This window comes from Liolophura sinensis, chromosome 1 (genome assembly GCF_032854445.1).
Source record: "Liolophura sinensis isolate JHLJ2023 chromosome 1, CUHK_Ljap_v2, whole genome shotgun sequence".
Classification (NCBI taxonomy): Eukaryota; Metazoa; Mollusca; class Polyplacophora; order Chitonida; family Chitonidae; genus Liolophura; species Liolophura sinensis.
In genome coordinates this window covers 43,172,756-43,197,370 of record NC_088295.1, presented here as the reverse complement: position 1 = coordinate 43,197,370, position 24,615 = coordinate 43,172,756, and the positions used below count along the sequence as shown (strand labels likewise).

At 37.0% G+C, this 24,615-nt stretch overlaps 2 protein-coding genes across 2 annotated transcripts; both read left to right on the top strand.

The window, feature by feature from the left end:
* Window positions 1-663: 663 nt before the first annotated feature.
* Window positions 664-2,967, top strand: LOC135462123 (uncharacterized). The gene is made up of 3 exons (XM_064739486.1): window positions 664-786; window positions 1,693-2,085; window positions 2,794-2,967. Exons 1-3 carry the CDS (start codon window positions 729-731, stop codon window positions 2,820-2,822), a joined length of 480 nt encoding a protein of 159 aa, XP_064595556.1. The 5' UTR covers window positions 664-728; the 3' UTR covers window positions 2,823-2,967.
* A 3,932-nt stretch (window positions 2,968-6,899) lies between these two features.
* On the top strand, window positions 6,900-22,914 carry LOC135473045 (tyrosine-protein phosphatase non-receptor type substrate 1-like). Its single transcript, XM_064752829.1, has 9 exons — window positions 6,900-7,037; window positions 13,434-13,826; window positions 14,800-15,129; window positions 16,181-16,504; window positions 17,967-18,074; window positions 19,730-19,846; window positions 20,509-20,530; window positions 20,744-20,819; window positions 21,195-22,914. The coding sequence occupies exons 1-9, from the start codon at window positions 6,980-6,982 to the stop codon at window positions 21,324-21,326; spliced, it is 1,560 nt and encodes a 519-aa protein (XP_064608899.1). The 5' UTR covers window positions 6,900-6,979; the 3' UTR covers window positions 21,327-22,914.
* Window positions 22,915-24,615: the final 1,701 nt, after the last annotated feature.

Sequence of the window (24,615 nt, the reverse complement as noted above, 5' to 3'; positions counted from 1 at the left end):
GCTGTTGCCAGTGTCCAATAAATGCCAATGTTTTAAACCTAAGTCTGTAAGATGCACATTCGCCCTCTTTTTCTCATTTTGTTCTTGTGCCATAACTGAAGACTTACTGTTACTATATACGTAATATTCACTGGCTTAATGTATATGTTTTCTGTTTGATTACATGCTGTTTAACGTCATACTCAAGTATTTTTCACTTATACTATGGTGGTCAGTTTTATGGATGGAGGAAACCGGATTAAAACCACGGCCCCTTGACAAGTTACAAAAAACTTCCCCACAGACACAAATATGCACACCATATTGCACAGTGGAAGACAAATGGATCTTCAGCCGACATTATACACTTATTATCTCCAAGGTCACACAAGCAGTTAGAGTAAAGCATACAATTTCCCTAGCCAAGACCAGACTTGAACTTTTAACACATCTGTCGTCGCGATTGAAAGACACTCGGTAAGACGACCTGGTCGCAAGAATATGTACGTTCCCTTTAATCACCATCAAGCATGCAAGGGTTAAGCTCCCTTGCTACAACTGATTTCAAACATTCAACATACCTCGAGCGATATTTTATGACTCTGTCAACGACAGCTGTTCCAGCTTCAGTATTTATCCAGCTTTAAGTTTATGACGTTAAGGGTAACGTAGGTGCCTATATATATTTTCATGAACTGCGGAGCCGGTTCGCGACACAGTATACGCAACACTGACAACGTATATTCACAATGTCTAGAAGCGGTAGCCTTCTCGCTCTGGTCATCGCTACCTTGGCGGCATTGAATGGTAAGCTGTATGATATTGATAACTTTGATCAATGGATTTTTATTCTATGACTGTGCATGATGACCTGTTATTCTTTGAATCTTGCAAAAGTGCTGTTGGACAGATCTATTTGATCCCCCGGTTTATAATTTTTGTAATGTTCATCATTTAAACATCACTTAAAAATGTTCGCTTTACAAACATTTTGTAAGTACTTTGAAAGGTGTTAAATTTCTAAAATTCAGGAAACATTTCAGAAAAATGTTAACCTGACATGCACTATAAATTTTTTCCCTCCTCCGCCACTGTCAGAACGATTTATTTATTTTTATTTTATTTGATTGGTGTTTTACGCCGCACTCGAGAATATTTCACCTATACGACGGCGGTCAGCATTTTGGTGGGTGGAGCCTGGGGGAAACCCACGACCATCCGCAGTTTGCTGGCAGACCTTCCCACGTACGGCCGGAGAGGAAGAAAGCATGAGCTGGACTTGAACTCACAGCGACCGCATTGGTGAGAGACTCCTGGGTCATTACGCTGCGTTAGCACGCTAACCAACTGAGCCAAGGAGGCCCCCTGTCAGAACTATAAATAGGATTTAAAATTACTAAAGTTGTATATGTATAAAACATTTCAGTTATAAAACAGTACGTAAGTTTGTCACATATATGAACCACAATATGTAATTATAGCTCTAGCTTTAGATGTACCTGGAAATGAAGTTTTGAGATGAGCTGGTGTGATTTTTCAGGGCACCTCATAAGTGCTACTGTTCTTCCCCAGTTAGATGTCTTGATACCTTTCACAGTCTGTTTCCTTATTCCTTACGTTTAAAGCCATTTTTACGCAAAAGTTTTATTTGAAGACTGAAAACCTTACATGTGTATGAACATTTCCAATATTTTTATTCTGTTTTCTTTACAGTTACAACAGTCACAGGTCAAGGATTCACAAACATAAACTTGATACCTGCGAACAATGGCCATCTGGGTTCGGAGTTCAAACTGGACTGCGGGTTTACCTACGCTGATGCCGTCTCCATAGTACGCAAGGTCCATTTCTATCGCAAAAGGCAAAATGATCCGAACTTTTTAGAAATAGCCAATGCTGACACTCAAGCTAGTCCCACTTATCGCTGGAATGATACCGCTCTGCAAAGTCGCTCCAACTTTACTATGCTGAACAGAACCTCTTTTCGTATCACCATACGTAGTCTTGAATGTGGAGACAAAGCAGAGTACAGATGTATGTACCGTGTTGGAAATCGTGACTCCGAATACGCGATATTCAGTGATGCCAAAGCATTGGAAATGCCAGGTAAACAATGGTGACAGTTTAATTTTAAACTATAATACTTGTATGTGGCGGACATATATACAATGTATATGTACTTTACTTTGAGTATGTCTTTGCCGTCATTTAATTGACGTGCAGTTACGGAAAACACGTATTTTTGACGGATAGAACCTATATATATATATATATATTTTTTTTTTTCAACCTTTACAATTAGATATATATATAAGCTTAGGCGAATTCTTACACAAAGGCGTAAAACACTATTTTACTGTTTATTTATTTATTTGATTATTGTTTAACAGCACTGTTTCACTTATAAGATGGCATTCGGTTGTGTGAAGGAAACCAGACTGCCTGTCGCATAAAACGGCCACCATCAAGTTATAGTGACGAACTGTCCAACGTGTGACGCACAAAAACGCGCACCATATACTTGTGGAAGACACGTGGCCTCCAAGTAATGTCAGATTGCGCAAACGGTCACATGAGTGTCGTTGAAGATTTTAGACGTGTAGGGCCTATATGTGATGGCGATTTTAGTCGGGGTTGCGGTTTTGGCATATAGTGAAAGTAGCAGCAATATGATGATATGGAGGATTAAATTAAAGTTATATACTAGTATATATGGCATGCATACACCAGTTAATGCTGCTTGAACGAAAAGATGCAGACATTCACTGTGTCTTTAAACTGTAAGAGGTACTTGTCATTCCATTTCTTTTGAAGGTTCCTGTACGGCGCCAGGAGACTGTTGAGAAATCCCGACATGTATGCGACGACTGAACAGTTAAAATGCATGAAAACAAGGACGACGCTGCTCGAGTGCCTGGTATACTGTTTATCAGATTTTGCACGGCGTGAAATAAAAAAAATATATATACAGCAATTAAACCTTTAAGGCCTATGCATATATGTTTTGTTTGCTTCATGACTAAACAAGTCACCATACACGAACAAGTCATTGAATTGATTTCCAACATTTTAAAATGAGACGTCATGCATGAGCTATATATATGGTTATCATAAAAAAACCCATACATGCGTTCTGCAAATATACAGCAAAATGGCAAGCAAATCCAGAGTAATCTACAGCGCCCTGTCAAGACAATGAGACTGGCGCTAGGGGTTAAATCTTAACTAAGTGGGGTCACATAATATCGATGTTTTGGTGGCATGGCCCTATAATTATTCATCGTAATGAAATAGGCCAAATGTTGTAGGGTGCCATGTCTGGTGTCTTCCACATGGTATTCCAGTGAGGAACATAATGTTGACACCGACAGTTAACTCTCCATCAAACAACTAAACAAACTACCTATAAGGTTAGGCGTTACAGAATGGTTTGCTGGAACAAGCAAGTTATCTTTCTACAAGTATAGATGGACTGTACAATAAGCTGTCTATACATACATGTTTGATATGAGCATGCTATTCGTAACATTTATATAATCAGATCACATCCAGAGGCCGAGTTTTTCTTCCACTTTAATGGTTATTTTCAGAGCATTTTTGATGCGATTTTAATGCTTTGATAAGTAATATTCCTTGTTCATACGATGAAAACATATATATTTAAGTTACTGTCTGATTCTTTCCGATATGTGCATGACACACAGTCCATCCCACACGTGCTTATAGAGAGACATGTCTGCTTGTGACGTAATTTGGGGATCGAGAGAGATTGGACTCCTAGCTAGTTGAGTCCAGTCATACATAAGCTTGATGTGTTGGTCGCTTGGCACAAATCGTCCATCATAATTAGGCCAAATATTGTGGCACCTCGTCTTAAGACATAATGATCAATTGGAGTAGTCACAGCTTGGAAAACAACGACCATTAAGAAAGAAGTTATTAAATATATAACTTTATCTAACTTTAGCACAAATCGGGCTAGTTTTCGAAGATAATCGGAGATTCAACACAGTAAAACTGCAAAATTGTACTATTCATTACATATACAAAACTTCTGCTCTGGCTGGTTTTCGTGCTTCACCTGAAGCCTCGCGTGCTCAGTGTACCCTTTGAGTTTCATGATTCTCCTCTGGGTAGGTTTAAAATATACAAACAAATCAAACCCAAGGACCCAGGGGAAAAGGGGTTATTATATACACTCCCCTCCTCTCTCAGTCATGAGGGGCATATTTAAATAAGATTATACATGAGTTGAAAAAACCAAGCAACCATTCTATAATGATAGGTATACATACATGGGCTACAGGGGTACAAGCAACACATTATAAACAAATCAAAGGGCGAGGCTCCTACAATGCACACAATACGCTCAATTGCACAGAGAGACACGTGTAATGGGTGTAAAAGCCCTGTTGGAGAACGATACCCTAACCCATACAGTAGGCTAACTTTGTCACCGTAATTAGATATAGATTTAACATCATTGGAACAAAAGTTCTGCGATATTCAGGAGTCAACGGAGATTTTAACACATATATGCTGTAAAGCAGGTTTCTTGCGTAGAAAAAGGTGTGTATAACACAAAATAAAGCAGCACATCAAACAAACCGAGTTGGCCAATTAATTCCTCTGTAAGCACCATGCACCCTATATACCCACCCTTCCTAAGTATTTCACTGTGGACACTATATATCCATACATGACATGATTTTCCGAAAACCATTATAAAGTAGAAGACCATTAAAACTACGTTTGAAAACACCTACACTTTTTTCTATAAATTTTTCCACTGAATTAAATGCAGAAATGACTTTTCTCTGATCCTAAAGCGTGTATTAAATGTCACATTCGCCCTTTCCCCCTGCGCGTCAAGCACCCCTTAATTATGCACCACATGGTAAAGACAGCCACCAAGCGAGCTCATGTGTCTTCCCATTTCAGTGCTTCATATTTACCATTCTAAACCAAATCGATATTTGACAGTGTAAATCGATCGTTGAAGAGCATATGTGTGCCTGTGTAAAGAGATAGTAAGATGGCGTCACGTGATTTATAATATAAGTATCATATAGCGTCATCGAAGATATAACTGCATGTTAAAAGGCAAAGAAAACACTAACGTAAAGTGTATATCAGATGAAAGACAATTTTTTCAACCCAGTAAAATGCACTTGAAAAGTTTGAATTCTTATGTGACCTTTTCTGACAATATTGGGACCAGTAACACCACATCAGATTTTTGCCACCTAACAAACATATAGACTACTAGGTTTCATCAATTAAAATGCATACACATGTACATGTATTGAATGATGTATACATTCGCCTTGGGCCTTGAATCCAGATATTTCCATGCATTCAAAAATATAGATATGGCACCACTAATACCCTCTCGGTCACTACAAACACACGTAGAATCTGGAGTTTTAAAACCATTTTACTCAGAAAAATTTAAATTTCTTTGCCTTAAACTCATATGATTATTTGATGCATGCATGCGTGGGATTTCTTTTTCGGTTTTAAGAAGCCTGTTATGCCAACAAAGTGGCAAAGGGTGCACTTCTATAACTTAATTCTTCCTCTCAGACCTAACCATGAAATATACACGTACAAGCGTCTGTCCAGGCAAAAGACGGTAAATATATAAACCTCTGACGAGGAAATCGATCCACTGTATAATATATGCTATTACAAGCAGCTTGCAAAATACAAGCATGTTACTTTCAAATGCAAATAAAACCATTTTCAGCCATATTGCGCATAAATAACTGTGTAGAGGATCTATAATTCGTGAATCATTTGGTATCCCAAAGCGAGTCAATGCTCACACCCCGGTACGGAATGATATAGCGCAAGAAACATTAATTTATTCTTAACATTTACCCTAAATATAGGCTATTATATATTCTTTATCCTTTGTGTTTCTTACTTTCCTTTTTTGCGTTTAATTATTATTACTTTTTATCATACCCTTTTTTCAGTATTTTTACATAAATAGGCCTATAACCTTTTTATGAATGTTACACTGTAGAAGACATGTTGATGGTTTATATACGTGTAACAAGTCAACACACTCGGCGAGAACGCGAGTTCCACTCTAGAAAGAAATAGTCCAGTGTGAATAAGTTATTTCTAAATACACCCCCCTTCTCACCGCTAATAAACACGTTCCCGGTATATTTCAAAGACAAAAGCTTGACATTGCTTCAGCTTTATGTTAAATGTTTAACATAAATATGCCATATATATGAATAATCGTTTGCGCACAAAAGTACAAAAGTTTTATACAATTTTGTATTTATTAATACGAATTTAACCAGGGAAATGGCAATGCTGATTGAATGGGGTAAATCACATTTAATTTCATCGAATTTTTCACTTACTAATCACCTTGCTGCTCCAGTTTACGAAAAAAAAAAGAATACCAAAAAACAAAAAAACAAACATAAATCCAAAAAAAAAAACAGAACAAAAATTGTATACATATGATTTACACCGTAACTCTCATATTTCATGATTTTTCATCAACTAATTACACTCCTGAAACAGTTTGTTCAGCAGGCCTAAATTATATGAGATTTATTGTAATAATGTAAGCCTTCTGAACGAAAATTACAAAAAAAAAAATATTCTGTAAACCCATCATTTCAAGGCCACAATGAACAAACTTTTGCATGCATGTTGTGACGATCCATAAATATGACATGATGCATTGAAACAACTGTCTTAGGAGTAACACGCGCGATCAGTGAGTCACATTCAAGGATGGAGGCCGATGAATATCGACTGAACACGGACGTTATCGTGTTTCAGCTGTGTCGACATGACATGCCAGCATTCAAAGGGGAGTGGCACCTGTCAGTCAACTGAGGACAATCGCGCAAAGCATCTCGGGATAGGAGGAAGTGAGTCAACTAGAAGCCGAAGTCTAGGCTAGGATTAAGTAGGTCAACCACCTTAAACCACTTTTTAGGAGTTTTTCTCCGAAAACGATTTCGTTATGGATGGAAAGGACAGTTTGCTGACCATACTTGTTGTTGGTTTGGTTGTTTTCAACGGTAAGACTGGGTTTTATACCACATTTATACCTAAGTTTGATACGTTAGTTTGATGCGAGTGCTAAACAAAATGGCTCCCGTAGTGGCCTTGCAGACAATCGCAAACCTGCCAGCTGAATTTTTATTCTAGAGGATTGCACGATGCCGCATCAAATGTCAGCTGGTGTTTACATATTGTCAAAAAGTTGTGTGTGATATCAATGCTACTGCCCGTAACTAATTAGTATTCGTAGTAAGACCAGTGTTTTTGAAGCGTGAATGTCACCCGAAGTGTAGAAAATCACTCATCCCTTCGCTCACGCTTTAGCTGAATCAACTAAACGAGAGCACAGGACAACCAGTATCCACTATCTCATACTCATGGCATAGTTCTGTGCGGTGAAGATGTCAAATTTCTTGTCTTATGGTAATAAACTGGGTTAATATTTCATTACACATGAAAGTAGACAATTCTTTGGCAAGTTTTAACAAAATATGACTGTTTGAAGTCGTATTAAAAAAACTGTCAATGAATAAATGAATATGGTGCTCACTTTTCCAGTTTGTAGTCCTGTATTTACTGTGCATTTACTGTGTATTAAAACTGAGGATGACAAGTGTAGAAATAAAACTCTGATAAATTTAACAGTGAGTAAGAATGTATTCTGCTTTAGTGAGTAATTGAAAGTGACTCAGTGCCTAGAGGTTGTCATGGAAGAATTTCCATAGGAAAGTTTTAGTATTCTCTTCAGTGGTTCTTTTTGTCTTTCGTTAAAAAAAAGAACTCAAAGACAGGTGTTGGTCTGTAGCCCTCAGCCTTTCACATCTGGTCATATTTTCGCATATACTATGTGTTATGTTCTGAAAAAAGTTGTCGTAAAAAAAAAAGGATGTATTGGACCAACTAAATATGAGCACAAGAAACCATATGGGGTTTAGTATTATTTATTGTTTCAAGTGTTGGTTTGTGTTGCAAGCTGTCACATGTGGTGCTATTTATTCACCCAAAATGTATAAACCTGTTCAATTCTACATGTCTACATTTTGGAAGAAATTTTCACTTTCTGCATGATTTGTTGTGTTGTCTTAATCCTGAAACTGTTTGCACATGAAAGAAACTTTACAAAGCAGTGTATTATACTGCCAACGGACTATGCGTATATCATGACATTCAGTGATAGCCAACATTAGTGAGTACCTACATGTAAACATAAAACCCCGTAGTTAATTTTGCATTGTAAATTTGTGTGGGAATAACCCACTATGGCAGAAAAAAATTAAGGATAGTTAAAGAATTTTCTATCTAAGGATTGGGTTATGCCCAGCAAACATTTTTACAATGGCCTAACCAGTTAAAACATAAAAGATAAACATGAACAGGCAACAGACTGTGTAATAAGCAGGAAGTGAAGAAACAAGCCGAGGAAAAATATCTTTCAATGTAATTCAATACTCTATCCTACATCATTATTATGATTTTTATTCCAAAAAGATTTAGTTGTCAAAATTGCACTTCTGTCAAAGAGATCATGCCCACCTCTCCGTCTACCTCTTCTACACTATTAAACTTGTTATATATTGCCTATAATAAAAATTTCCTCATTCCGACTAACTTAGACTTACAGTTTAAAGGTTTCTCTATATTCTGCCAAGATTTACATACTATATAATATCTAGGTCCAGGTAATTCCCTTTTTTGTTACCTTTCCATGCTCTTTCCAGATGGCAGATGATTTTTTAGGTTCAGTCGTTGTTTGGGAACTTTACTTTGGCTTTTATAGGTCATGTTGAAAATTCCAAAGCATTGTGACCACATAACTTTAGGATAGTTTTGACCACTGCTGTGGACCGAGGTATGCAGAGCATTTACAGTTGTGTATAGTGTGAACATTGGATTTATTTCATGAATCACTGTGTTATTAATAGAAAGAGAAAAAAAAGACGTGTGAGAGACTTGTGTGCGGACATTGTACCACAATATGTTACTCTGTCGAAGTCAGTTTTTACTACTTTTAAAGCTATACTGTACATGTACATACAAAATTGTGGCAGTGAATCTCATTAACTAGTCATGCTGTGAATGGCTGTGTGACCGCAAAGAATGTCCTGTCCGTGCAGTTTAAGAAAATACCAGAACAGCAGCTGGTCATCTCCTTAGACCACAGGATATAATAGACTCTTTCATTGTTAAATTGTCTTAACGATTAAACAGACCTGTCACACATGATGTTAGTATTGACTCTCTCTGGATAAGTACTAAGTGCTACAGTTTAGACCATTTGCCTTTGATTAGTGAGTTTTTCAGGTGCGACAGGTTTCCTTCTGACGTGTATAGCCTGTGTAAATTTACAGGTAGGGTTGTATATTCTAGTGTAAAACATTAACCAAATACCTGTATATATTAAAGGAATGGGCCATTTTCTAGTCTTTGATTGGAAATCTCTTATTTTCTTAACACTTATCACTCACTTCTCCGTTAAATTTACAATTGGAGGTTAGACTGGCTGGTCTAAATAGTGTTGACAAAATTCCAACTTGTACATGTATCTGTATCATTATCTATCAATTTTCAAAGGTATTGATCAACCACTTCTTGATTAAACAGCCAGGAAGTATCCAGTGCCTTTCTGGGAGGTACAAGTAATATTTAGGTCACAAACAATGTTCATGTGAATTCTTGGAAAAAATATAGTGAAGTACATCATGTAATGGAAGATTGTTTTTTTTTTTTTTTTCAAGTTGGGTAATTTAACTGCGTGTCATTTGTATGTCGCTTGCCAGTCAGGACACATTGGCGGTAACCACAGCAGAGTCAGTGTGTGCAAATTCTCACATTGTGGATCTCCATTGTAACTATGAAAATATTTTTTTCTGTTTTTGGCATCTTCCTAGTCTAAAGACAGCTTTTAAGGTTTTTATATGGTAGCTCTTGTGCTACTAGTACAAGGCCTTCTGCCTGTAATGTAAGCCTGTTATGGTCAGTGGTGTCAAACCCTAGCCCTCAGTCGTAGGTAAATAATGTCATTGTTCAGACTTGTTTATTTTAAATTGGGCAACAGAATTAGGACAACAGTGAGAATAGGAGCCTGGGTTTCTATACTGAAGTGGTGTCAGACTGTCCCACATGATTTATGATGCCAATAAATACAGCTTGTAAGGGCTTCTCTCTCTCTCTATATATATGGCCCTCAAACCTGGGCTTTTACAACCTGCCATACACAGCCAGTTTAAATTGTTAATAGGGACAGATGTAAACTACTGAAGTGTCACAGCTACTATTATTCTAAATGGTACATATGTATGTGTAGACAGGTTTAAACCATCTGCAATTGCATTTTATTTTAAAAATTCCCTGGCAATATTTTCAATACGTTACAGGTGTCAGATTTAAGGAAAAAGGTTTAAGGTTACATGCATAACCAGGAACAAACAAGAATGATTTAATACCCTTTCATACACGTGCCTAAATTACAACACTCTTTGAAACAGGCAAAAATTATGAAGGCTATTGTCTGATAAGTATTTGTAAAAAATCTGGTATAAACTGTTACAGGGAATTGGTCACGTGTAGAAAACAATTATGGAAATGCTGCTTTTGTGTTGTTTGGAAAAATTTTACATGTAGGCTAATGACCCAAGGGAGCACATGTTGATTGTGCAGAATTACACGCAATAACGCTTCGGTCAGATCTCGTGTCTGATCCTCAAATGAGAATAAGAGAATGTTATCCAAGTAACAAAACACAGAGTTGAATGTAAGGCCATGTATTACATTGTTCATCAGTAACTGAAAACTACCAAGGGTTGAGCTAAGGGCCACGGGAAGGTGTGGAAACTTGTAGGTTCGAAAGCATGTATGAAAGACAGTAAAGCACTGGGAGGCCTTGGATATGGGCATTTTGAAAAATCCAGAGCTGAGGTCAATTGAACTGATAAACACAGATTTTGTCTCAGAAAATGATTCAGTTAGTTCCTGCATATTGGGAATATTATACCAGATTTTTGGGGTTTGTGAGTTCAAAACTCTAAAATCAGCACAAAACCTATACTGAGAGAAATTGGTGCCAGAAGAGAGTGGCACATATGGGTACCCCTTCTTGACGTTACACTTAGCGACCAACATTATAGGCCACATTATGATAGGAACATTATTCTTCTCATTCGCAGGAGCAGTGATGCCCTTGCGCTAATAAATTATTCAACTGGCGTAAAACCTCACGTTTGTCTGAGGGGTAAACAATATGGATGGTGTTCGAATATACATCAGGTTTGAAATGAAGTTTATGTTCAAGCATGGTTGTCACCCCAAGGTCAGGATTTTCATCTGTAACAAACACATCATGGTTGGCACACTGACAAGCATGTAATTTACGTAAATCACAGTCTGACAAATTAGTATTAGTAAAACCAAAATGTGACTTAAAGTTACGCTCAGCAGAGTGGTGGAATGGACAATTATCTACATGGACAGTGTCATTCAATGTCATTCAATAGATATGGTCTTGTCAATCAAACTGAACTGTGATAACTTTTTACCTCAAGACAAGAATAATTAGTGGCATTTAACAGTTTGATTGGCACAGTATTAGCAAAATCCAACGAAAAAGTCTTTGATCATGCAGATATGTCAGGGGTTATAGGATTCACCCCCTATTGCTGATTGCCAAAGGTTATTGTGTAACAGAGTGGACAAACAAACTTCACACAATGTTTTTGAACTAGGAATGCCTAATATATAATAATATAAAACATAAATTATTGTTAAATATGTTCTATTGAACAACAGGTAATTCTTATTAATATTTCACGACATAATTATTCCTGTCTGATTGAATGAATGATTATGGCTTAACATAATACTTTTCAAGGCCTCATGCTAAAGTAACACTTTCAACTTACAGATCCATATTTAACGGAATTATGTGCTACATGCATAAGTGCTAACAGTTGTGCGTTTGTGGTAGATGTATAATACCAGGGCTACTGTAGTTGTTGTGCATTTGATTGTTCATATGTAAATGTAATGGAGATCTGTCTTGGGTCCCACAAGATAATACTGCTGGAAGTCCATATATTTTCTGGTTCAGAATATGTAGCTAATTAGCTGTGAATTTTTAGTTATTCATTCATCTTAAAACAACTTATTCTTCAAAACACTGATCATGTGTATTACTCTGTCTTTTCTCTGCTGCATTTAGATAATGATCTTTTGTGGTCACTGAATTTCACTAGATGTTTTCATGCTCCATATTCTATAATGATAACTTGATGATCTTTAGCACATGAATAATGATAACTTGATGATCTTGTCTTAATCATGACTTGTATTTTGACGATGCACACTATTTGTTATAATGTTGATTTTTTAGATTGCATACTTTTAAATACAGCAGTGCCCCCAGCTCTATAGGTTATTTGTCTGAAGATGTTAATTACATCTTCCATTAAGTACTAGGCCTAAAAGAACTGATAAGGCTAATCCAGCCACACCATCAGAGTGCACACAAGATACTATATCAGACTCTAGAGGAGGCTGCTGTTGTTTTACTGCATATTTTATTAATGCATATATGTTAAAATGTTTGCTGAGCTTTAGTCAGTCTCATACAGCTGCTTATACAAGTCATGTTCATTGTTCAAACACCAATAAACTCTGCTTGTCACAGCTTAGCATTCTGTTGTACACTTAGATTGATTTTCTTTCATTGCTCTAAAATGTAATTCCTAAACTTTGTGTGTTTGTGAACAGGTCTGCATTGTAATTGTTTGAAGTCCTATGCAGGTGGAATCAGTACTTGCAGAGCAGTCACATGGCCTTTACTGACAGTGTAAGCACTGGCTGGCTGAAACTGTAATGCCCTTGATGCTCCAAATGTGGTTATAAGTCAGGAGATTTGTCAGGCACCTGACTAAACGCAGTGGTTTACTTCAGACAGCCCTTATATATGGTAGTGTGGAAAATACTGAAGAATAGGGTGTAAATCATCAATCAAATTAAATGAAATTCATGAGTTGGTTGGTACTAGTGAATAGGAACTTGCCAGGAACATTGTTTGTGAAACATAACTGTTAAATGCTAATTGTAGATGTTTACACCAGCATTTAAGCTAAAAGAAGAAGAAAAATGTTGAAAAGTTATTTTGCTGTAATTACAAAGCTGTTTTATGCATATTTTCTGTGAACACTCATTTTTTTCATAGTGACATCCGAGGTGTGGGTTTGGCTCTCTGCAAACATATAGGTTTCTCCTCATAAGTGCTACTGTTCTTCCCCCAGTTAGATGTCTTGATACCTTTCACAGTCTGTTTCCTTATTCCTTACGTTTAAAGCCATTTTTACGCAAAATTTTTATTTGAAGACTGAAAACCTTACATGTGTATGAATATTTCCAATATTTTCGTTCTGTTTTCTTTTCAGTGACAACAGTCACAGGTCAAGGAGTTACAAACATCACCTTGACACCTGTGAACAATGGTCATCTGGGCTCAGAGTTGATGGTGGACTGTGTGTTTACTTACACTGATGTCTCCTCCATAGTACGCAAGGTCCATTTCTATCGTAAAAGGCGAAATGAACCCAACTTTTCAGAAATCGCCAATGCTGATAGTCAAGCTAGTCCTGATTACCGCTGGAATGATACCGCTCTGCAAAGTCGCTCTGACTTTAACATGGTCAACAGAACTTTTTTTCGGATCACTATACGTGATCTTGAATGTAGAGACAAAGCAGAGTACAGATGCATGTACTTCGTTGGAAATCGTGAAGGAGAGGTGTTTATACCCAGTGGCGAGAAAGCTTTGGACATTTCAGGTAATAGTGGAAGTTTATTAAGCTAGACCATCATTACATTGGGCATATCACAAGTCGCGTAGGCAAAAATTGGCCCTACTACAGTTTTCTTAATTGGGGTTTGATTGATTTTTTTTTTTTTTTTTTTTTTTTTTCAACTTTTCTCTCAGTGTTACTGTGAAGATGGCCATACTTGTGGATATCCCCTGAGCTCTCCTCATTCTCCTCCCACCTTAATCAATAGTTGTGACGTCACCTATTGTGTCAAACTGTAGTATCTTTTTAAGAAAACTACAGATAGTGTACATTCTTATTCTGGAAAGTACAGAGCGATAGAGAACTTAGTGTACAGAGACACCAAAATCAGTATTACATGGTGAAATAATGCACAATGCTATGTGACCTGAGTCTTATAAAGCTGTTTCTCCCTGCGCCACTGCAACCTTGCATAGGACACCCATGCAAACTCCTACCTTTACCATGCAAATACCATAGCATGTTCTACCACGACGCTTTTATGTTTAATTAGTGCAAACAAATCTTGCACAGATCCAAGAAACATACATGCAGATATGCGACACAATTTAACTGGGCTTGCATGTATAAAGCAACCGGTTATAAGTTTACGAAGATGTTACATGTACATAAAGGATGGTAATAAAGTGTTCAGCCTTGCAGATATATATTAGTCCAAATTCACTGAATAAGATAGGACAATTAAATGGTTACTCCACCTATCATTTGAGTAATGTAGAAAGTCACTCGGGTACATGAATATTGTTAGCGACTGTCGTTTAAGATGAAGAAAGCACTCGTAACAATACCTTCCTAAAAATGCTTTTCATTCTTTCATTCTTATTTCGAACATTTTCTTATGAGTGGCGTAATATTTTATACTCCTTACAGGACAAAGAAATTTATCTGTATTATATCGTGGTAGTACATGTACATAAAACTTTCATGTGCTAAATTTAAATGTTGTCATAATTTTCAGCCCCACCCAGTGTCCCTGATGTCACGTACAGCCCGAGTGAGATCGTGGAAAATGAACCTGTGCAGTTCACTTGTACGGGAAATGTTGGCCTTCCAGCTGGAAGTTTGCAGCTTTATTTGGTAAAGTCAAATGGACAGGAGATTGATATGAATGCTGACCAGGGCATTGAAGAGGTGGTAGCAAACGGCTGTACTTTTGAGCGCAGAGCCACAGCAAACCATAATCTCACCTTTGAGGACGATGCCAGGTCTAGAGTAGGATGTCGTGTGTTGCAAACATACGCCGATGAAAATCAGCATTTCTCACTAACAGAAAAATTGGCTGTTCAGTGTAAGTTAAATTAGTCTTTCATGTGTAAAATGGCAATTGTATATATTCATACAAATGAGTGCATCATTCATTTAAAATGTGGTTAAGACCTTCATTTCAAATTATTAGTATTTATTACCCTATTCCCACAACTTCTTTGCGTACCTTATGTATTGCATTATAGAGGTTAAAACCTTACTGGATTAGTCACCAAATAAAACGGATTCTCAAAAGTTACATTGTTCCAGTGTCTAAGCTTATAAACAGAAGAATATCATCAGCACAAAAAATTGTTGCCTAGATCTAAAGATTGGTCAAAGAGTGCATAGCACTTAATAATTCTGCATTTGGTGTGCTGGTTTTACTTAGGCCAAGTGGAAAATATCTTTGATTTCGTGTTACCTGATTGTGTTGATCTCCGCAATATTTTTCTCTTTGTAAGTTTTTTTAAGTAACTGAAGGCAGTTTTGTGAAGGAAGTAAATGCGCATTTACCTCCCCAGAGTATGTAATTGTCTCCCCTGACAAAAGGAGCGATCATATCGAACTAAAATGCCGGATTATCTGTACTACAAAAATGCATATTTATATCCTGTTCTTGCAGTGAAACCTTGGACCAGATATATGTGGACTAATCAAGTCCAGAAATTGTTCTAAATTGGAAAACAGTCCATGGGATACTCAAAGAGATAAATAAAAATTGGGGGTGTGGGGATTGAGGGGGATGGGCAAGAAAAAAAACATTGAAGTCTATCTACCTACTGTAATTTTTTTTTGGATTGTAAATTGAAACCACAAATATATTCCACTTGTCCGTAATATTGTTTTAAGTTAGAGGAAGTTAACAAAGCTCCATCAACAGAGATCTGACAGGGTGTAAGACACAGATTTACTTAATCTTGTAGCATGGACTGCTGAGATGTATTTCTTGTTCAAAAAGTTTTGATTAAACCAGTTAGATACAGACCTATAGGAAAAGTTGTGGTCAAACATTTGGTGGTGTTTTAAAAAGTATCTAAGCATGGAGTATGGTATTGATCTTTGTTTATTATTATTGTTGTCAATCCTGGCAGACTCTCCAAGAGACACGGTCATGTATCGATCAGTGGATAACAAGGAGAAACAGAAGATAGGTGTGGGTCAGACAGTGGAGGTACCAGTACAGTCTAATGTGGACCTGAGTTGTGAGACCAGGAGTAATCCACCAGCTCTGTATGAATGGTCCTACATGCTGAAAGGGACGAATGACACTGTGACCGAGAGCCCCACCAGCTCAGGTCGGTTCCGTCTAGACTCCATCTCCCTCCAAAAAAGTGGAGAGTACAGATGCACTGTGACGAACATCATTCGAAATGTCACCCATAAGGACGATGTCTACTTCAAACTGAATGTTTCAAGTGAGTTACCAAGATGTGTACGTCTGAATTAAAGTAAAAGAAAGTTAAAATATAAAATAAGGTTCATCATACAGACAACTTAAAACTATGCATAAATATTCTTTCATTCATTTTTTTTAGGTTTTTGTGAAGAGATTTAAAGCCGTTTAAACCTTTAAATTCTAGGGTGGGCTTTACATACCATACAAAGTTTAGGAACTATGACGTCACAGGAAGTTTTTCCAACTTTAATCACGACACTAAATATTGTAATAACTCTTTTAAAGCCGTGAGTAAAAGATTACTGAAATAGTGTTCTCAAAAATTCCTTCCTTCTAGTGAACATCAAAAAAAAAATGTGATGTGACGTCCCTAAATACTGTCAGTATGGCAGTATTAAGCGTACCATAACAACTGTATCATGAAACTTACTTTATATGTTAGCTTTCTGTTACTTTAAAGAAATACTTTTGAGATTCATCATGATTAAAAATTTTGCGCTTAGTATGCCTTTGGAAAAGAGTTGCATGTGAAGTATTTCAGACAAAACTTACATTTTAATGTGTTTCTAGTTATGTGTATTTAGGAACTGTGGTTGATTTGCTTGAAATAGCATTTGGCTATATACTTTCCCAGTCATGCCAGTGTATATGTGGGCCAATGGCTTTATTTTCTTTCCCAGCGTACATGTGGCTATATTTTCTTTTCAAGTGAACATGTGGCTATTTTCTTTTCCTATGTTCATGCGGCAGTATTTTCTTTTCCAGTGTACATGTGGCTATTTTCTTTCCGAGTCACACACATGGCCATTTCTTCCCAGTTATACAGTTAACTGTTGTCTTTCCTAGTTGTACACTTAGCTATTTTCTTTCCCAGTTATACATATGGTCATTTTCTTTCCCAGTTATACATATGGTCATTTTCCTTCCCAGTTATACATATGGTCATTTTCCTTCCCAGTTATACATATGGTCATTTTCTTTCCCGTTATACATATGGTCATTTTCCTTCCCAGTTATACATATGGTCATTTTATGGTCAGTTTCTTTCCCAGTTATGCATATGGTCATTTTCTTTCTCATTTATGCATATGGTCATTTTCTTTCCCAGTTATGCATATGGTCATTTTCTTTCCCAGCTATCCATATGGTCATTTTCCTTCTTGGTTATACATATGGTCATTTTCTTTCTCGGTTATACATATGGTCATTTTTTCTCTACGTTTACACATTGTCCTTTTCTTTCCCAGTTGTACAGTTGGCTGTTTTTTGTACCAGTTTTACATAAAGATGACCTGAATGTTTTTAAGGCTGGATGCATTTCAGTATGTCTGCCCCAGATCATTTAAGAGAGGAGTTGGGAACAGTCCCTGAATTAACACTCAAATAGAAAAACTCCAATGAAATTGATTTCTTAGTGCACCTCATACTTTATCTTTGGCTGAACACAGGCTTTTACTTTTAAACTTTTCCATCAATTGCAGGTATCCCTACAATTCCCCCAACTGAGCCCACGGCTGCCTCACCTTCTGGGGGGACAGAGCCTGGCAAGACGACGACAACATCAAAAACAGGGGAAACCAAGGAAACAAGTAAGGATGTAGTCTGAAATTTTAATTATGTTTGAAATGTATTTATAGCTGTACTTATATCAATTTAGCCAAGGACTTAATGTAAATTCTGCTGGTATAATTTACATTATTCATTAAAATGATCTCTATGCCAGACCCCTCGCTAGGCGTGATGTCTCTCAACTCAGCTGCCCTGCCATTGATATATCTATCCACTTGTGCCCTGCCCCAAATTTCATTACGAAGTGTTTTTAAAGCGATGATTTGCATGAGACACATGTAAATGAGAATGTGCTTGGTTTCCGGTATATCGTTCTTTCGGTTGTTTATTAGTACCGCAATGCCAGACCACAAACGAATCCGAACAACTACAGAAACAATGTAAGTCAATTCAATTGTTTTTTATTGCCAAACCAGCGCAAAAGCCAAGCTTGACTGCAAGCGATACAACAATGTCAATAGAAATTTCGTCTGTCCAAACAACCGCCCATGAGACCCAACAGGTTAAATATTTAAACATCCGATCCTTATATAATTTAATACATAACTAGTTAATTGCACTTCAGCCAGATATGCCTTTGTGGAATTTACCCGATTTACTGAAGGCTTAAAAGTGTTGTAGTAAAACATTGTCTAATTGTTTGATTTTGAGAGTGTTGGTGGGTCTAAACAAGAGACTAGCTGGTATGAAACCCTGAAGGCAGATAAGAGATTTATGTACACACATGTGCATATCCTGGTATTGTTTCTGTGAATAAAGCCGGCCCCAGTAACACAGTTGGTAGAGCGTCGGCTTGGGGAGCGGTAGATCTACGGTCAATCCTAGGTCGAGTCACACCTAAGACCTTAAAACAGAAAGTTGTAACTTCCCCGCTTGTTGGTCAGCAACAACTGGTTGACCCATATCAGTATAATGGCTCAGGCAGGGCTGCTTACTTGCCTTCGGTAAGGCGTCTCAGTGAGGCAGCGCTAGATAAAAGATTGTTGGAGATCCGTCCTGCAACCAGGAGGCACATTACATGAACTCTAAGGATTCCTTCGTCGTCATAACACTGAAAAATTGTAATTACGACGTTAAACCCCAAGCACTCGCTCACTTACTCTGTGAATAAATTTGAAGTACCTGTTTAATTTGCAAAATGTGTGAAATATAACATTTAGGACATATAAGTGTAAGTACATGAACTCTCAAAATGAATCGTGTTGAAGTCATTTGCGACAGCCTGGGGCTCCTGAACCCCCAGCTAATTTGACTGAGATCGCCTTGCCCCCTGCCCCTTCCAAACTCTGGCTAGCAGTCTCTATAGATTCCGCAAGATTAGTGGAGTTTGCATTAAGAAATGATGATATTTTGGATTACATGGTCTCCCTGAAAAAAATCAAAGATAATCTGTGGAATAGGCTTTCGGGACAGATTAAACACAGCTATTTCTAACGTATGTCAAAATTTGAAACATGAATTTGAAGCCTGTTTTTGGGTCCTAAAAATTCAAATTTTGACCACACCATCAAATGTATTAAAATTTCAACTTTTTAAAAAAACTGAGCACTGTGATGAGGTTTTATGTTTTGACTTAATGTCAAAGCTGGCCCTTGTGGAATCGACCCCTGCGCAAGAGGCTTATCATAAATCTGGCCTCTCAGTAAGACCTCTCTTCTCTTGCTCATTTTGCTAGGTCAGGCTGGAGTGATAGGAGGAGCAGTTGGAGGTGCTCTGGCAGCAGTGATCATTATTATCATCATCATCGTTTGTGTCGTAAAACGTAACAAGAACAACAAGGAACGTATTGAAGGTGAGAGCTCTGATTTCTCTTGTAGTAATCGCTGTGATTTCAATGCTTGTATTCAGCTGTTCATGCTGTTGTATTTTTATCTGTCACTAAGCAGCTTTGTAAGTCAGTCATTAAGTCAACAGTGTTGTAGGTATTATATCTGTGGGTCAATCACATTTTTGTCACCTATCTTTCACAGACATGAGGGTCGTAAATCAGCCACCTATTCATGCTTGTTGCTTGTCTGCAGATAGGATATGGGATTATCTTGTAGATTATCATGCACCAAAATTACTCACTACTGTGAGCATCTGGATTTTACCACAGAATCTTAATTGTGCAGTATCTTCAGAAATGCACATTTTTTGTACTATTGCAGTAGTTATGAGGACAGGAGGACGATTCCTGACCTTTTGCCAGCGTACAAACTCTAATTATGGCAAATGTATTCACTTTTTGATTTTTATTATATCTAATGTATCAGGGGCGCTTCATTTTATAAACTTTCGAGTCTGAGCATTGTGCTGTTATTTTTCTTTTGTTTTTTTTTTAACTTGGTTGGAGTTGTTGAAAACACTGGAAAATGGTCAAATATATACTTTGAGATTGTCATTTGTGTATACATTGTAATAGATATTTTCCGGAACTTTAACTTAACTTCCATCATCTATTTATCTTTTCAGAGCCTTCAGACAAGCCAAGGAAGTAAGTGGCAGTTTTCTTTTGCTGTGATCTTGGTGCTGTGCAAAGTACTTATGTTGATAATATTTGTTTGAATTGTAAATTTGTTTGATCTCTTTGCATTGATCATAATAACAGGTCTTCTCTAAGCATTTTGTACAAAACTGAGCTCGACGATGGACACTGAATATTGCTGAGCTTCATAGAGTTTTGATTGATTGTTTTCAATGTTTACAGTAATATGGATATCCCAAAGGTTGTGGTGCACCCTCACATGGTCTCAACACCTGACAAGTTTGACAAGTACAACAAGTATGCCAATACTGTTCAACTGGACACTATTCACTTGTACAGTTATTTTGTCATGTTAAGTCATTCTCTTTCGCCTGCCTAAGATTGCTTTAAATGATGTGTTTCTGGCGTAATCCCTGGTGTTGATCAAACAAGAGAATACCTCTTCTCTTCGTGTAGCTTTGTAACGTCCCTCAGAGACTACATGATCAAAATACTGCATAACTGTTATATTTTTACTGTATTATGCCCATGAAGATTCATGTGGTCTTAAATTTCAACCGGTTATAAATGAAAATATTGAATTCCAGGAAGAATTGATCATTCATTTCAACGAGGGGTAAAATTGTGATGTAACAGAAATAATGCTTGTCTACAAATTTCAAAAATTTTTCAGGCCTTCGATAAGAATGAAAAGGAATTGGAATATGCTGACCTGAAGTTCGACGACACGCCCCGAAGCCGGAAACCTGTACAGATATTGTATGAGCCGACAAACTATGCCGAGGTGGCCTGGCCTAGGGTGTAGCTTCACTCTCGGCTCCCGAGACTTGGGACAGTGTGGGTCATGGAACTGGCTGAATCCAGTCCTAAAAGGCTTTGACTGTGAACTGAGAGTTTGGTACAGCCTTCAGTGCAGATGTATATAGACCCTTGAGCTTGGAGTTTGTACAGCGTTGTGTATATAAACTGCTGTCAGAGTGATCATAGAATGCATCCTTATACAGGGACTGACTCCTGGCATCGTGTAGTGCCAATGGGTGTAACTTGTAAATATGACATGTGTGAGAAAGACTTGTGATACAACACCGTGACGTTACACTTTCAGTTTGGCCAAATCTCCAACAGAAAAATTCTGTGATTAGTCCATCATCTTATTCAGGAAAGGCTTCATAGAGGTCACTTCTCATCCCTGGTTGGAAGTTGAAAATAGACATGCAGAAGTTGGCACGTTCGTCCGAAGGACCAGGATGTGTTTTGTGTGTTAAAATCATAATTAGTTGCTGATTGTTTCAATGAATTTATTCAAGTGAGTGTGGACAAATTTACGCAAGCAGTGTGAGTTGGCATTGCCTGGCCCAGATTGGGCTGCCTCAATGAAGTGCTACTGAATGTACAGCATAAATAGAATAACCTTACACAATAGGGGCTGGGTGGATCGATGGGGAGCGCATTAAGCAGCCTGGTGAGAAGGCACCACAGGGACAACTTCTATAAACATGTCCTTCAGTAGGATTTTTTCTGTGAAACTGAATATACACATATTTAGGGTGAAATTTTCATGTGAAATTTTGTCATTACATGGTACATTTGAATCAGCCTGTCCTGCCACAGACTCTAGAGTTTATGTAACAGATTATGGCGGACCGCTCATCATTGAAAACGTACAGCTTGTAGTCGTGCCAAGATTAATTTGTGACTGCGATAGAAATTAATATTTTTATACTGATAGTTTTGTCATAAAAATTGTAATGGCATGATTGCGCTTAGATCTTTGTTGTAGAGGGAAGTTGTGGTTCTCATTTTGTCACAACCGTCTTTTCCCCCAGTTTATTGCACTGGGAACAAGAAAGTGTGGATATATGTGGTAGCAAAAAGGTTTTTCCAGTTCTTCAAGTAAGCTAAAGAGTTGTTTCCCTTGAACAGATTATCAGTACCACTTGCTAATGATCTGCTATTCATGTACATATTTTTCCTTGATGCATCTACACATTAAGACATCCTACTCACAGTTATGTTCATATATTATCAGCCAAAAAAGAATGCTTGTATGAAAATGAAAATAACCCATTAATTTTGAAAATGTTTTTTCTGAGTTCATAAACTTTCAAGCTCTTCAAGGCAAAAAATCATGGAAAGTCATCCCTCATTGATAATAATTTGTTGATATGTGCATTGTTATGTTGAGCCTTGAGTGCGACAAATGTCAACAGGAGCTACATCTCCATTCTGCTACAAACTGATGTGTACATATGTTTGGGCAAGCAGATTTCACAGGAAGCTGCTTTGGCTGCCGCTTCTGTATTGGTGAATCCATTGCTGCATTGGTCTAACCAGCATTATTTTGTTGTTACCTAAATAGGTATGTGAATTTTTTTTTCTTTCTTTTTTTTGTATGTTTTTTCCTTTTTTATGCTGCTTTTTTTTTTTTTTAAAGCTGAGCAGCCTTGATTTGCTGGTTTCTTTGTTTCATAAAAAAATATCATTTCTATAGTTACACATTTTCTTCTTCCTAGATATCATTACACTTTCATATCATTGGCATTGTAAAGGATTAACATTGATATATATATATGCTATGTCGTGATGTGTTTCTGTACAATTGTAGTAGTTAATTTGTTGTATCCTTAAAACTCGACAGTTTAAATCTTACATTATGGTCAGAATTATACTATAGACACAATATGGAGGGAACAAATATTCTGTGGCAACATGTAAACTAGACACATATCATAAACCGTGTACATTGTATAAAGTTTATTCAATTCAGCTGTAAACTGACTGCATCATGGGTGAATGAATGCGCATTGCAATGGGAAGTTATCATTCCAGTGCAAAATGACATGTCCATATATCTTTGAATTAACAAGTGCCTAGTTTATTACAACAATTAATCGTCCGTCCTGACATTCCTATCTGATAATAACATAATTATATATTATCTGAAAACGTAAATAAAGATTCCATCCACAGCTTGAAAAAGCAGAATATTTTGCTACACTGGCCTAAGTTCAGGAGTTAACTATTTTAATACAATAATTTGTTGTGAAAATCTCAACTAGGTTTTGATCAGGTTGATTTTAAAAGCTAAAATTTTAGTAAGACCCATTCCATGTGAAAGTGTTTTTCATTCCTTTGTCAAAATATCATTGGCATTGTTACAAACAAGCCTCTAGTTTTTCACACATTTTTAGAGAGCGTACGCAACATATCAGTTGAGAGTGTGGTTGTTGAACCTTTACTTGTTGATCATTAATATACAGTGTATTTTGCTGTATGTTTCTGTAAAAATGTTGCAGTTTAAATAAACTACTCATATTGTCAAATATCAGTTTACACAATGAAACTGGTCAGCCTTTCTTTTTTGCTGTTATTAAATGCTGTATTTCTCCTAAAGTGGAACATTATTCAAGGAACGCATTCTGTCATTCATCCTTATTATAAGGCCAATTAAGAGGTATTTGTGTTTGATTAATTTCATATCAGAAAAGCATAAGTATCATTTTAAAGCTTTTAGTGCTTCTGAGAGCGCAATTTTACATACCATGTTCCAAATGAAATACAGTATTAACATGTTTATATTTGAGAAAATACATGAATGTATAGGAAGACTACACAGTACTCTTGGGGCGCTGCTGGCAGGGCTGCCTAATAAGTACTTCATGAAGACAGCTAGTCTTGAAGTAGTTTGAATCCAGTGTTCGCTGTTTTGACTAGTATTCAGTCAGATTTGTTGGGTGCCAGTCCATTTATGGTTGTTTACCCATAAATATGACAGTTGCTGCGTCAGTGAAATTTTTTTATATGGTATAAGAATAAATCTCAACTCTCAATCACTATAGCTCTGTAAGAGTGCTTGGCATAGTTAACGTATTGGAGGCAAGGTGGTTACACGTGGGTTCAAATCTAGCCATAGATGCCAGAGGAAAAAGTGAAAAATTCTTGAGTATGGCAACAACAATCAAATAAATCAAAACATGATGCAGACAATTGCCATATCCTTCAAGAAAGGGGAACCATCCTGTGTATCAATATACCATCCATCTGCAATATACAGTCACTTAAAGAGTTTTTGGTGAACGTTGATTGATTTTTTA